This window comes from Podarcis liolepis (assembly GCF_965112155.1).
Source record: "Podarcis liolepis genome assembly, chromosome: Z".
In the NCBI taxonomy this organism is placed as follows: Eukaryota; Metazoa; Chordata; class Lepidosauria; order Squamata; family Lacertidae; genus Podarcis; species Podarcis liolepis.
Window position 1 is genome coordinate 31,114,994 of NC_139570.1, and position 13,869 is coordinate 31,128,862.

At 43.8% G+C, this 13,869-nt stretch overlaps 2 protein-coding genes across 2 annotated transcripts in view; one reads left to right on the plus strand and one right to left on the minus strand.

Moving 5' to 3' along the window:
• Positions 1 to 1,220: 1,220 nt before the first annotated feature.
• Positions 1,221 to 10,142, minus strand: YIPF6 (Yip1 domain family member 6). Its single transcript, XM_083486133.1, has 7 exons — positions 10,031 to 10,142; positions 8,604 to 8,732; positions 7,291 to 7,369; positions 6,701 to 6,743; positions 5,723 to 5,848; positions 3,927 to 4,084; positions 1,221 to 2,942 (listed from the first exon to the last, which is right to left on the minus strand). The coding sequence occupies exons 1-7, from the start codon at positions 10,085 to 10,087 to the stop codon at positions 2,827 to 2,829; spliced, it is 708 nt and encodes a 235-aa protein (XP_083342259.1). The 5' UTR covers positions 10,088 to 10,142; the 3' UTR covers positions 1,221 to 2,826.
• Positions 10,143 to 10,260: 118 nt separating this feature from the next.
• LOC310698726 (diacylglycerol O-acyltransferase 2-like) overlaps positions 10,261 to 13,869 on the plus strand; it is a 28,041-nt gene continuing 24,432 nt past the window's right edge. Inside the window, exon 1 of the mRNA XM_083486132.1 lies at positions 10,261 to 10,588. The gene's annotated coding sequence lies outside the window, so the exon portion shown is untranslated. The remainder of the gene's footprint in view (positions 10,589 to 13,869) is intronic.

Here is a 13,869-nt window from a genome sequence, read left to right on the forward strand (position 1 = left end):
TGTGTGCTGGGTGGCTGTGGGAACAGTAGGGGAGGGGTTTGCAAGAATCTGGAAGCTTGTGGGTTTTTTCTGCATTTTTATGATTTTCTGTGACCATTGGGCCACGCTGTTTTTTAAAAAAAATTATGGATTTGAATTTCTGTGTGCTGGGTGGCTGGGGGAACAGTTGGGGAGGGGTTTGCAAGAATCTGGAAGGTTGTGTTTTTTTCCTGCATTGTTATGATTTTCTGTGACCATTGGGCCACTCTGCTGTTTTTTTTTAAAAAAATATGGATTTGAATTTCTGTGTGCTGGGTGGCTGGGGGAACAGTTGGGGAGGGGTTTGCAAGAATCTGGAAGCTTGTTTCCCCCCCCCCTGCATTTTTATGATTTTATGTGACCATTGGACCAATCTGCTGTTTTTTTTAAAAATTATGGATTTGAATTTCTGTGTGCTGGGTGGCTGGGGGAACAGTTGGGGAGGGGTTTGCAAGAATCTGGAAGCTTGTGTGTTTTTTCCTGCATTTTAATGATTTTCTGTGACCATTGGGCCACTCTGCTGTTTTTTTAAAAAAAATCTGGATTTGAATTTCTGTGTGCTGAGTGGCTGGGGGAACAGTTGGGGAGGGGTTTGCAAGAATTTGGAAGCTTGTGGTTTTCCCCCCTGCATTTTTATGATTTTCTGTGACCATTGGGCCACTCTGCTGTTTTTTTAAATAAATTCTGGGTTTGAATTTTGAAATGCTCTTTACAGTATGTGTGACTTTAAAGAGCACTTAATAAACTCTTGTTGTACCAAATTTGGCTTTGTTTGGACTTTTTTTGACCATAGGAACGCATTAATTGATTTTCTATGCATTCCTATGGGAAACCGTGCTTCGCAAGACGAAAAATTCGCTAGACGAAAAAATTCACGCAACAAATTAATTTCGTCTTGCGAGGCACCACTGTATATAAAGCAGGTATCGTGGGGGAGCTTCCATTCCTCCTCACCACTATGAGCTGAATAAAGAGCATGAAATCCACTCTCGACTCTGAGTATATTTCAGTACACCTTAGTCATGTTGCTTGTTCTAGGAATCATGGTCCTTAAAAGACAGAACCTTGCGCCAGATTTGGGAGTGTTGGTTCAAAGTTGAAACAGAAAAGTTTGGATGTTGCTAAGGATCTACATTTGAAAATGAAAGTTTTTGTTTTGTTTTTACTCGGCAAACTTTGGGACACAGAATAGATTCCAAACACCTCTTTCAGCATTTTTATTTATAAAAGTTTGCAATTAAAACAATTTACACCTTTTGCTTCCCAACTGAAGCGCGCGCGCACACACACATGCCAGCAGTGAGCTATACACAAGACTGGAGTTACAATTAAGATGGGTAGAGATTTATTTTCCTGCCTCCAGCAAATGGCAAGACAGCAAGCAGAGGAAAACATGGATCATATATTAAAATTTAGTGTTTTTGGATAACATTTCTCAGGTTTATTAAGGCAAATGACAAAAAACAAAATAAAAACTTCTCTAAATGGAGATGGGATGTGGGAACTGCTTGCCCCACATCCCTACTTCTCAACCAAGGGGAAAGGCAAAGAAGAAGAAGAAAAAGAAGAAGAAACCAGTCTCCCACAGGCTGTGTTCTGAATGCTGAAGTCCTGACATATTAAAAGGTATTTAACACCACTTGGGTCACTTGGGACATAAGACTGGGCAGCTTTCCCCTGTCAATTTCTGACTTGTTAGCTGCCACCCCCCCCCCCACAGAGAGAGAGAGAGAGAGAGAGAGAGAAAGAAAGAGAAAGAAAGAAAGAAAGAAAGAAAGAAAGAAAGAAAGAAAGAAAGGAAGGAAGGAAGGAAGGAAGGAAGGAAGGAAGGAAGGAAGGAAGGGAAAAGCATACTGATATTATTTGCTTATTTTTTCTGTCCCTTGTCCACAAGATTGGTAACAGTTAACCTGAGTTCTGCTGGAAGGTCAGTAGTAGGTTTTCTTTTGCAGTTAGAAAAAGTATAATCTGCCCAATAAGTTGCAATTAACACATGGTACTCCCAACACAATGTAACCTCTAGACAGCATAACTCAAGCATTCTTTTCACAAGTCACTTCAAAATATATTTGCATTTCAAGAGAGAGATAATTCCCTGTACGGAAGGAACCACTAGGTTTGCATCACACCTCCACAAAGAATTAGGGGCGGCAGGGGCAAATCTATCATGGATGTGCTAAGACCACACAAACAAGCCTTTGCTAAACTAACATCCTCCAGATGTTGCTGGTCTACAATATCCATCAGTCCCGGTAAGCATGCCTGTGCTGGTAGGGGATGATGGGAGGTGTAGTCCTATAGTCTCTGGAGGCAACAAGGTGTGTCATGGTCGGCATAAACTATTGCATCACTTTGCATAACTTCAATGGAACATTCTCCTAGCATTCTCCCATCAACAGATAACAAGCATTTGAAAATGTCCTGATGTACAGAAGACAAAGCGCCAAGTGTTCTGATAAGCTGGTTAAGGATGGGTATCTTTTGCTATCTGCCTTTATCAACAGCTTTGATGGATTGAGACAGGATTTCTACTTTCTTATGCATCAGCAGCATTCTTCAAAAAGGGCAACAATGCCTTTTCGTGGGTATTTACAAGAAGAGGACATCAGTTGCATTCTCAGAGGAATCAGAAACACAAAGGGACCTTCAGCATACTCCTGGGGACCAGTCCTGCCTTTGTCCAACACACAGCATAAATACAGGTAGATAAATTAGAGGGCAACGTTGGGGAAAGCCAGCAACCAAGAGGCTTAACAGAGACAGAAGCCACCTTCATTCAGCTTTGGGGTCTCCACTGATTTTGTGTCACTATGGGGCAAAGGTGAGGATCATCCAGCTGATGACGAAATAGAAGAGGAAGATGGGGTAGACTGCCAGGGCTTTGCGATTTGGTGGCTGACTGTCTGCCAGGAAAGCAGTGGATGCTGAAAAGAAAGAGAAGGAATATTTAGAATACACACAAACAGTTGAAAAAGCAGAAAATTGCGGTTGTATCCAAAGCAGCCCCAGCAGCACCTACATTTATTCTGTATCCCACATGCACCCCAAAATCTTCCCAGGAGGACACCTCCCAACCCTCCAGAGCTTATGTGAAGGTGTGCAACGGGGAGCAGAGGGAACAGGAAAGTTCTATTCCACTGTCACATGTCCCTTGCATTAATGGAACGGGAACACTGGACACCAACCTGAAATTTTAGATAGCATCTTAAAAACATAAGAGTCTGCTGGATCAGGCCAGGGTCTCATCTAGTTCAGCATCCTGTTTAGAGAGTGGCCATCCAGATGTCTGTGGAGACCCTCAAGCAGTATCTGAGTACAAGAGCAACTCTCCCCTCCTGTGGTTTTCAGCAACTGGTGTTCAGAAGCATTGCTGCCTCTGACTGTAGAGGTAGAGCACAGCCATCATGGCTAGTAACCATGACTAGCCTTCTCCTCATCCATGAATTTGTCGAATCCTCTTATAAAGGTATCTAGGTTGGTGGCCACTGCCTCTTGTGGGAGTGAGTTCCATAGTTTAACTCTGAATTCTCTGATGGAAGGACTTCCTTTTCTCTGTCCTGAATCTCCCAACATTCAGCTTCACTGGATGTCCATGAGTGTTACGAGGGAGAAAAACTTTTCTCTATTTGCTTTCTCCATGCATTAGACCGCAGAACGCCAGAGTCAAACATGCTACCAGCTGAACGAAATGCTAACCCTGAAGAAAACGTGGGGGGGGGGGCATCATTGCCACACAGACGAGCTCCGCTTCTTCTGTAATGTTTTTAAGCAGCTCTCTCCTAGGTACTTACTGACAGTGCTGGACAAATCAAAGATGTGAACTGGAGGACGCAACCCTGCTGAGCTCATGGGGGCTTTTGCAGACAGGACTGAAAAGGTTCCAGACTGCACTTCCTTCTCAAACATACCTAGCGTCGACCAGGCAAACATGGCCACCACGACTAAGAGACGCACAATGAAGCCAGGAGTATCAGAGCTTGCCAGCAGGACAAGTCTGCAGACCAGGAGAGCCACCGTCAAGGGGAGGATGCAGTAACCCAGGACACAGAGGCTCTGAAAAAAAGATCTTGGGAAGGAAGAAACAGCATTAAATTCTGGGTGGGTATGGGGAAGAGAAAGGGCAGGTGTATTGCACTCACTTCTGGAGCACAGATGGTCAGCTTCTGGATTCTGGTCTCCAGACAGCAGTCCAGAAGCATATTGGGGAGCATAAATTACCCCTCATGAACGGCCAGAGGCTTCACAACAAAGCTTATGCCATGCCACCTTAAGGGCTTTGTGGTTATGTGGTTTGAGAAGTGCATATGACTAAGTGGCAGGGCAGCAGCTCTACTTTGGAATTTCCTGCCTATTGATGTCAAGCTCATGGCTTCCCCACTCTTTTCAGCACCTGCTGGAAACATTTGTGTTTAGACAAGCCTACTCAGGCATGTAGAATATTGATGTATGTATGTTTTAATCTGTTTTTTAGTTTATTGATTTTTTAAAAAAATGTTTTAAATACAGTTTACTCCCATTTTGCGCACATTCAAAGAACACGTATCACCACAAATCCAGAAGTGGCAGGAAAAGGGGGCGTAATGGGGTGGGTTTAGGCACGCTCTGCCAATGCATGTGATAACCTGCAATGTAACCTTTGCCTGTAGTTCTTTTAAACTGTTTTCACTGATAATTTGATTGTTTTAGTCTCTTTGTAACCTGCTTTGAGGTTTGTTTTTTACAATCAAGCAGTGTATAAATTTTATGAAATTATAAGCATTTACATACAAATATGGACACTGACATTTGATCCATGGGACACTGAAGCATAGCTCTGCTTCTTACGGCTGAAAAATATTTCCTTTTCTCCAGAATGTGCAAACATCCAGCAGAAAGGGAGACTCAACAGAGTCTGTTCTCAAATGAGAATGCACACGGTGCAGCCTAAGATGGCAGTCTTTGGCAGAGGCCTTAATGGATTAATTTTTTTTACAATATAAAAAGGTTAATTAAATAATCAACATATTTAACAACAAAACAATGAGTCAGTTAGTGGCATGCTATTAAGAGAGCCATTGTACATGGTTGGATAGAACACCGGAATGTGAAGAGGTTCAGTTATTTTATTTTTATCTCATAAAATTTATACACCGCTGTATTGTTAAAGAAAAACCTCAAAGCAGTTTGCAATCTAAGGTCAGACTATAAAAGGTTATTGTTCTAGCATGAACAGAGAGCACTAGTAATAGTGGGCATTAGTATGTAATCAGTACCAAATAAAGTAAAATTTGGTGGGGACCAAATATGACTTTATTTGGCTAGGTGGTGCCTCTTGAAATACGTATCATGTGTAAACTTTTCTGAAATTGGGATGCATAGGGCCTTCTGAAACCAAATGGGAATGGGAAAGTCCAATGTAATTTCTGCATCCCTGAGTGATAAGTCAATTTAGCTGCAGACAACAAATATATAATAAAGAGTTTTACAAACTAGTTCTGCATTGCCCTCTTCGGATATTGGAAATGAATGTGGCTTGGCATCAGGGTTGACCGGGCTGCCTACAATCTCAGGGATTTCTTGTTTTTCAAAGGGACTCTTCGTCGTTACTCAAGCAAAAAAGGAAGAGGTGGGGAACAGCTTTGCAAGGAGGGCTGCCTCTCTCCCATCTCCCCAGACCCCTGCCACCAGAGAACATGGTTACAGCACCCACCCACCACACACTCACATGGTCCCTCCAAGCAGCTTGGAATTCAGTGTGATGACAACGGCTCCAAACCAAATGATGACGAAGACCTCTGCAAACTGGGGACCTCTGTCTTCTGTGCTATTTGCTGCTCCTCCCTGAAGCATTCTGGGAAAGTGGGGGGAACAAGGGAATTAGATCAGCAGCAAACAGTGGGCAAATCTGGAGAATTGGTGCGTTGGTTTAGGAATGTCAGACTAGGGACTGGGAGAGACCAAGGTTCAAATCCCCACTCAGCCATGAAGCTCACCGAGCCAGTCACTCAGCCTGACCTACCACACAGGGTCGTTGGTGGGATTAAATAAGGAGGGGAAGAATCATGTATGTCACCACAAACTCCTTGGAGAAAAGGGCAATGAGCTGTAATTAAGTTAAATAAGAAGTCTGGATGGCATGCAGTTACTTCTTCACTGCCCTCTGTATCAACAGAATTCACTGCCACATTGGTGCTGAGTCGAGGGATGTGGCAGTTGAGCCAATGTAGCATAATGGTTTCAGTGTCAAGCTAGGACCTAGGAGAGATCATGGTTCAAATCTTCCCATTTGGCCATGTAGCTCACTGGGTGTGACCTTGCACTCTCAGCCTAACAGGATTGTTGTGAGGACAAAAGGGCAGGGAGAACCAGAACCTTGTACACCATCTTGAGCTCCCTGGGAGGAAAATTAGGATATAAATGTAATAAATAAAAAATAAACTTTACCCTCTGCCAAAAAGGAGAAGCCCTTGTGTGTAGCCCATAGCCTGTTGCAGCAACTGCCAAACCCAGATTAGGCCCTATATGAGGATCCTGAAAATCATAATCTTTAAAAATGCTGGCTTAAAAAAATATAAGTGTGGCATTGTTTTATTCATATTCTACATTGCTTTGGTTTATTATTGTAGCTTCAGCACTGCATTTGGCTGTTTCCCCCAACAAATCCCAGAGCAATGAAGGGGAAGGGAGGAATGTTGGTACTTACAGGGCAAGTAAAACACACAGAACTAGAGGACCCCATAAATCCCCTGGAAGAAAAGAAAGAGAAAGAAAACCAATGAAGGGGTGGGGAGCATAACTTCCTTTTCCTCCAGCCACTCTCTGCCTCCCCATTCACTCTTGATTGTAGGGCATCAAATTGTTTATTTATTCCCCATGCTTTGTCCTAAGGCCCTAGGGCATGTTACAACATTAAAAAGGAATATTAAGAAGAGTTTAAACGACTTGCAACCACAGAAATAAAATGGGTCTGTATCCTCTGAAGGCTACACATTGAGCCCCCTCAGCACCCAAAGGTCTGTAGGGAAGAAGGTGGCCTTTGGGGTATTTGGGGCCTGAGTTGTTTAGGCACAAATGTCAGGCCAAATCCCTGTATCACTACATTAAGTTTCAAATGGAGAATTTAATCCACCAAATATTTCACTTAAAACTTCTCTTCCCTCCCCACCACACCTCTGAATTCCTCGTGTTACTCCCTTGCTTGAAAAAAATGCTGATTTTTAGACAGGTTAGTAAGAGAAAAAATTGAATATATTTCCACAGGTTTCAAAGCTTTGAAATGAATCTGGCACGTACAGTCTCTCAGGAGGGCACTGCTCTTTTTGGGATACATGACATGGACGAATTTCTTCCCAACTGCCTTCAGGTCCCGCATCTGAAAAGTTTGAGGAATGGGCTGTATTACTGGGATGTACAAATTTTCGGTCAAAGGACGCTATTAGAGCAATGCTAACCCTCTCCCCCGCCCCACAAACTGACAGGCTGGATGGGGTCAGAACATGGCCCAGGTTCCTCTCTGCCAGGTTCTATCAACAGAGTGCTTCCACTGAGCTGAATGCATGGTGAGCAGAAGCTATCATCAGTGGCTGCTGGTGCAGACCCACAAAACGAGGCATTTGTATGGTAAAGCTGGGCTGACCAAGGATTCACTGGCTCCTGAGGCACGCCAGCTAGCAGCAATGGGCCTGATCCAGGCCTCCCTGCTATGTCAATGTAGAACAGCAAAAATGGCAGGTATACTGTGACACGCAAACCACTCCCACCCCCTCAGCCTGGAACAAGCAGCAAGACTCCTAGATGCCTTCATAGGAATGTAGGGGGCTGCCTTATACTGAATCAGACTCAGTATTATCTACACTGACTGGCAGCAACAGCTTTCCAGGGCTCCAGGCAGGGACCTATCCTGGCCCTATCTGGACATGTCATGGGGGGGGGGTTGAACCCAGGACCATCTGCACACAAGGTTCTACCACTGAGTTATAGCCCACCCCTTGACAGATGGCATGCCATGTTAACATTAAGATATTGTGTTACAGACAATAAGATTGAACTGTGATGCATTTTTTTTTATTTTCATGACTTCTGAGAGCCAGTGTGGTGTAGTGGTTAAGAGCGGTAGTCACGTAATCTGGGAAACCGGGTTCGCGTCTCCGCTCCTCCACATGCAGCTGCTGGGTGACCTTGGGCCAGTCACACTTCTGTGAAGTCTCTCAGCCCCACTCACCTCACAGAGTGTTTGTTGTGGGGGAGGAAGGGAAAGGAGAATGTTAGCCGCTTTGAGACTCCTGAAGGGGAGTGAAAGGCGGGGTATCAAATCCAAACTCTTCTTCTCCTCTTCTTCTAACAGGGTCAAACTAAGCTTACTCTTGAGTTGTGCCCTATGGCACAATCTAATTATTACACACCCATCAAGTGAGCAGTGTGCCAGAGCCACTTAAATTTCCACATTATTAATGACTGTAAAACACATCTTTGGTTGAAGAGGTGATATGGTTTTGCCAATCCCCGAAATTAACCTGCATAAATTGCAAGCACTTTGGAAACTCAGATTGAACCATTTTAAGATATTCTTTTAAATTTCTACCCCTCAGCCTCTACAAGACACTTACAATTGTGTCCTTAACCGGCTCATCCAGGGTGGAGTTGTCTTCGTCTGGGGAACGAGATCCCACAGGAACTGTGATTTCTCCTTCTACTGGAATATCTTCCGATATTGACACATCTGCAAGGCCTGCAAACTGCATATTTTCAACACACTTTTAATTATTGTTATTATTAGCTTTTATGAACCACCTTTCTGCAAGGCACCCAAGCCACTTTACAATTTTAAAGGACTGAAACAAATGATATAACACTTGAAATTTAAGCATGCATAAGCGGGGAGGGGTAGCATTCTTGGGGGGGGGGACATACAATGTGTGGTTATGATTGCTTTTTTAGGTCAGACTAAAGCTCTACATTGAATAACTGAGCTGTAGAGCTGGAAAAGGACCCTTAAGGTCATCGAGTCCAACTCCCTGCACATCTCCTTGACAGGTGGCCATCAAACCTCTGCTTAAAAACCTCCAATGAATCACAGAAAGAATTCTAGGTACCCCCAAGGACTATCTAGTCCTACTTCCTGCAATGCACCAACAGGCTGGACACCTGCAGAACATGGTGCTGTTAGGATTCCAGCATTTGCCTACCAGATATATGCATCTTCTAATTAGGAGCATCCTATTTTACACTATTGCAGCTCTCATAGAAATTTAATAAATAATAAAATAACTGTGGGGAAGGTTATTGTTTTTCTTTGTTACTATGTTATGTATCTTTGTGTTTTTATATTGTAAAGAGCCCAGTGAACCTTCGATGGGCAGTATAGAAAGTTAATAAATAATAACAACAATAATATTCACTGACAAATATAGATTCAACAAAATTTGGGGGCCTGTTTCTTAAAGTTGTTTCAAACTATTTTTAAGATTGCGTTTCAATATTAAGCTCATTTCAATTTTTGTGACCCACATATGACTGAAAGGCTGGTAATGATTTGCAGCAAGAATAATAGCAAGAATAATGTTGATAGCAATGCAGATTGCAACCACAGAGGGAGGGAGGCTGCAGTTATCAGCCCCCACTCGCCTCTTTTCAACTTAAACGTAAGAACACAACAGCCTTGGGTCAGCTCGAAGGTCCCAGCCTCCCAGGGAACCAACGAAGGAGGAGGGTGGATGCAGGAAGAAGCCCGGAGCTGCCCTTCCAGAGTATCTGGCTGGTGCTCAGAGGTAGACTGCCTGGGACATGGAGGTTCGGCTGCCCTTGGTCTTCTCCCTCTCTCCGAGAGCGCTATCAGGGGAGGAGAGTGGGGTCACAAGCATTTTAGTCGGGCAGGAAGTCTTGGGGTTCAGGAGCGCCCTGCTTCTGACGTCATCCCAATCTTGTGGCAGGGAGTTCCGTCGGTCAGCCCTGCGCGTGAGGGGGTCTCACGCCCTCCCCGCGGCCTTCTTCAGCCGGTTCCCCTCCCCTCCCTTCGCCTCTCCTCCCGACCCACCAGCGGCTTTGTGCCTCCATCAGCCCGCATCGCTGCCGCTTCCTCGGCTGCCGCCATCTTGGACCCAGCTACTATGGAGCGACGACGTGGCCAGCGACCACGCCCCCTACCGCGAGTGCGTCATCATACCGCGCCATCGTTCAGGAGCTTCTGTTGTCATAGCAACGAAGGAGGCCTAGGCCTGAAGTCAGAGGCGGGGTGCAGGGCGCGGGGCGGCTGGTGGGGAAAGAGAGAGCCGAATTTCTCATAAAGGAGCATAAGGGCCTGTCTTCTACTCCCCCACAACTCTGAGTCACACGCACACTATGTTCCCCCAAGTTTTGAAATATGACAATGAGAAACAGCGTCCCTTCCCCAACCTGGGAATTTGGACTATAACTCCCATCGGCTAGCACGGCCGGCGGGCTGATTGGACGGCGCTGGACTGGTGGGGCGGTGGTAGCGCTGGCGGGGCCTGATGGGAGTTGTAGGCTGAGAAAGGTAGATGGACGTTAGGTGCTGTTATTGTTAACATTACGCCACCTTTCAGGATATTAATCCCACGAAGGTGGCTCCCAGGTATTATACTATTATTGTTGTTGCTATTCTACCATCTCCACTAATACCGATCCATAGTATTATAGGATTGCAGAGGTGCAAGGGGACCGAGGGTCATCTAGTCCAACCTCCTGCAATGCAGGAATCTCTGCCATCGTAGGAATTGCCGAATGGGGGTCCACCTCTATTTGATCGGCGAGTGAGAAAATATAAAATCCCACATGAAACTGCTGAATCAGCAAGAAAGTGAACGTGACTTTTCCTGAATCCTGATTATTTTTTTGTGGGTCAAAACCACAGGAGCTACAATATATGCTTCAGATCCATAATCATGGCTTTAAAGAGTGTATCTCCAATAATAAAACCACATTTCTTCAAAGTGGAAAACGAAGGGTACAAATTTTTTTATTACAATATTGATTACATTTCTATCCCAACTTTTCCTTCAAGGAGCTCAAGGCAGCATACATTATTCTCACCATTCTCTCTCTCCCTCTCTCTCTCTCTCTCTCTCTCTCTCTCTTTTAAAAAAAAATGCTTTTTGTTAAGTTTTTATTTCAAATACACCAACAAAATACACAGATATTTCAAATCTTTTTACATCTGTCTTATTTTACACTCCGTGGAGCAGTTGACTTCCTTCCTTCCCTTCTGCAGGTTTTCTTATTCCAATCTAATCCACAGTTCCTTAGTAGTAACTAAGCCATGACATAAGTTTTATTTCTTTTTTTTTATATAAAATTTTTATTGGTTTTACAGAATTTTTAAAGACAAACAAACACTTAAAAAGACATACAAACACGTATAGTTTCATAACATTTTTTCATAAACCTCTTTTCCGGGACTCCCCCGTACCCCCCCTTTCTGCATCCCACTGTCCATAATTTTTTAGCAACTTCTAAATATTCGTTTCCAACCTCTATCGTCTTAATCTTTTCTATGATCTGATCTTATATCACTGTATCCTTTTTTTCCTAAAAACCTCGACATTCTAGCATTCATCAAGTTTATAGTAGTCCTTAAGATAGCTTTTAAATTTTCTCCATTCTTCTTCCGCCGTCTCTTTTCCCTGATCACGGATTCTGCCAGTCATCTCAGCCAATGTCATATAGTCCATCACTTTCATCTGCCATTCTTCCAGAGTGGGTAGATCTTGCGATGAGTATTCTTGCTGCTGTTGTAGCATACATAAAAAAAGTTCTGTCCCTCTTTGACACCAATTGGCCGACAATGCCCAAGAGAAAGGCCTCTGGTTTTTTAGGGAAAGTACATTTAAGTACCTTTTTCATTTCATTATAAATCATTTCCCAGAAAGCTTTAATCTTCGGGCATGTCCACCAAAGGTGATAGAAAGTACCTTCAGTCTCTTTACATTTCCAACACTTATTGTCAGGCAAATGGTAAATTTTTGCTAGCTTGACTGGGGTCATGTACCACCTGTAAATCATTTTCATAATGTTTTCCTTTAAGGCATTACATGCCGTAAATTTAATACCGGTGTTCCACAACCATTCCCAGTCAGCAAACATAATGTTATGACCAATGTCCTGTGCCCACTTAATCATGGCCGATTTAACTGTTTCATCTTGTGTATTCCATTTCAGCAGCAAGTTGTACATTCTTGATAAATTCTTAGTATTGGGTTCTAACGACATAAGTTTTATTTCAGTACTGCTAACGTCTTCAAGTTTCTACAGTTCTCACTTATATAGACCATAAATTTACTCCATTCTTTTTGGTACCTTGTTTCCTCCTGACTAAAAATCCTATGGGTCAGTTTTGCTAATTCTGCATATTCAACCATCTTTGTCTGCCACTCCTTCACAGTTGGTAATTCCGGTGTTTTCCATTTCTGGGCTATCAGAACTCTGGCATATTCTCACCATTCTCATTTTGCCCTCACAACAACACTGTGTGGGGTAGGTTAGGTTGAGAGGCAGTGACTTACTCCCAAGGTGGTGCTCCGTAAACACGGCCAAGTAGCAGGATTTGAAACTTGGTCTCTCCCAGGTCACATTTTTTAGGTTAGGTCACATTTTTTCAGTAAAAAAAGAATAGCATCAAAGTTCTGTATCTTAAACTAGCATCAGTGTCAGGATGCATATTTATTTCTTTTACTATTTGCCTGAATTTTGCTCCATTTATGCAACATTTTAAAAATTTCCTGTTTTTAAACCAATAGTCAGGCTAGTCTATTGGTTTAATAGAGTGTTTGTTGTGGGGGAGGAAGGGAAAGGAGAATGTTACCCGCTTTGAGACTCCTTCGGGTAGTGATAAAGTGGGATATCAAATCCAAACTCCTCCTCTTCTTCTTAAAACCAATATTGGTTTTTAAACCAATAGTCAGGGGGCACTGTTATACAGTGGTTCCGCTCCTTACTCCTGGGATGTGTTCAGAAAGTGGTGGTGGGGGGGATGAGTGTTCAGGCCCCCGGGCTCTCACTTGTGGGGTGTCTCAGGGTTCCGTCCTTTCCCCCGTGCTTTTCAACATCTATATGAAACCGCTGGGAGAGATCATCAGGGGGTTTGGGCTGGGTGTTCATCAGTATGCAGATGATACCCAGCTCTACATCTCTTTCAGCTCAAAACCAGTGAAAGTGGTGAAGGTCCTGTGTGTCCGGAGGCGGTTGGAGGATGGATGGCGGCTAACAGATTGAGGTTGAATCCTGACAAGACAGAAGTACTGTTTTTGGGGAACAGGAGGCAGGCAGGTGTGGAGGACTCCCTGGTTCTGAATGCGGTAACTGTGCTCCTGAAGGACCAGGTGCGCAGCCTGGGAGTCATTTTGGACTCAGCTATCTATGGAGGTTGTTATGTACTGAGTTGAATAGGATCCAAACTGAAGCAGTCTGATTGGTCCTAGAACAATAGGATCCAAATTGCAGCAGTCTGATTAGTCCTAGAACAATAGGATTCAGAATGCAGCAGTCTGATTGGTCCTAGAACAAGGCAGCAGTATGATTGGTTGGCAGGAACCACCCAATCCTGCTCCAGATAGAAGTGAATCCACAACCTGATTGGCTTACAGTAGAATTCCGGAATTAGCCAATCATGTGCAGCCCATTGTGTAAATATTGTATATAAGCAGATACTTTGAGGGGACATTCATTCATTCCTCCTCACCACTATGAGCTGAATAAAGAGCATGAAATCACTTTGCGACTCTGAGTATATTTCAGAGGTGCAGGTCAATTCTGTGTCCAGGGCAGCTGTTTATCAGCTCCATCTGGTACGCAGGCTGAGACCCTACCTGCCCACAGACTGTCTCGCCAGAGTGGTGCATGCTCTAGTTATCTCTCTCT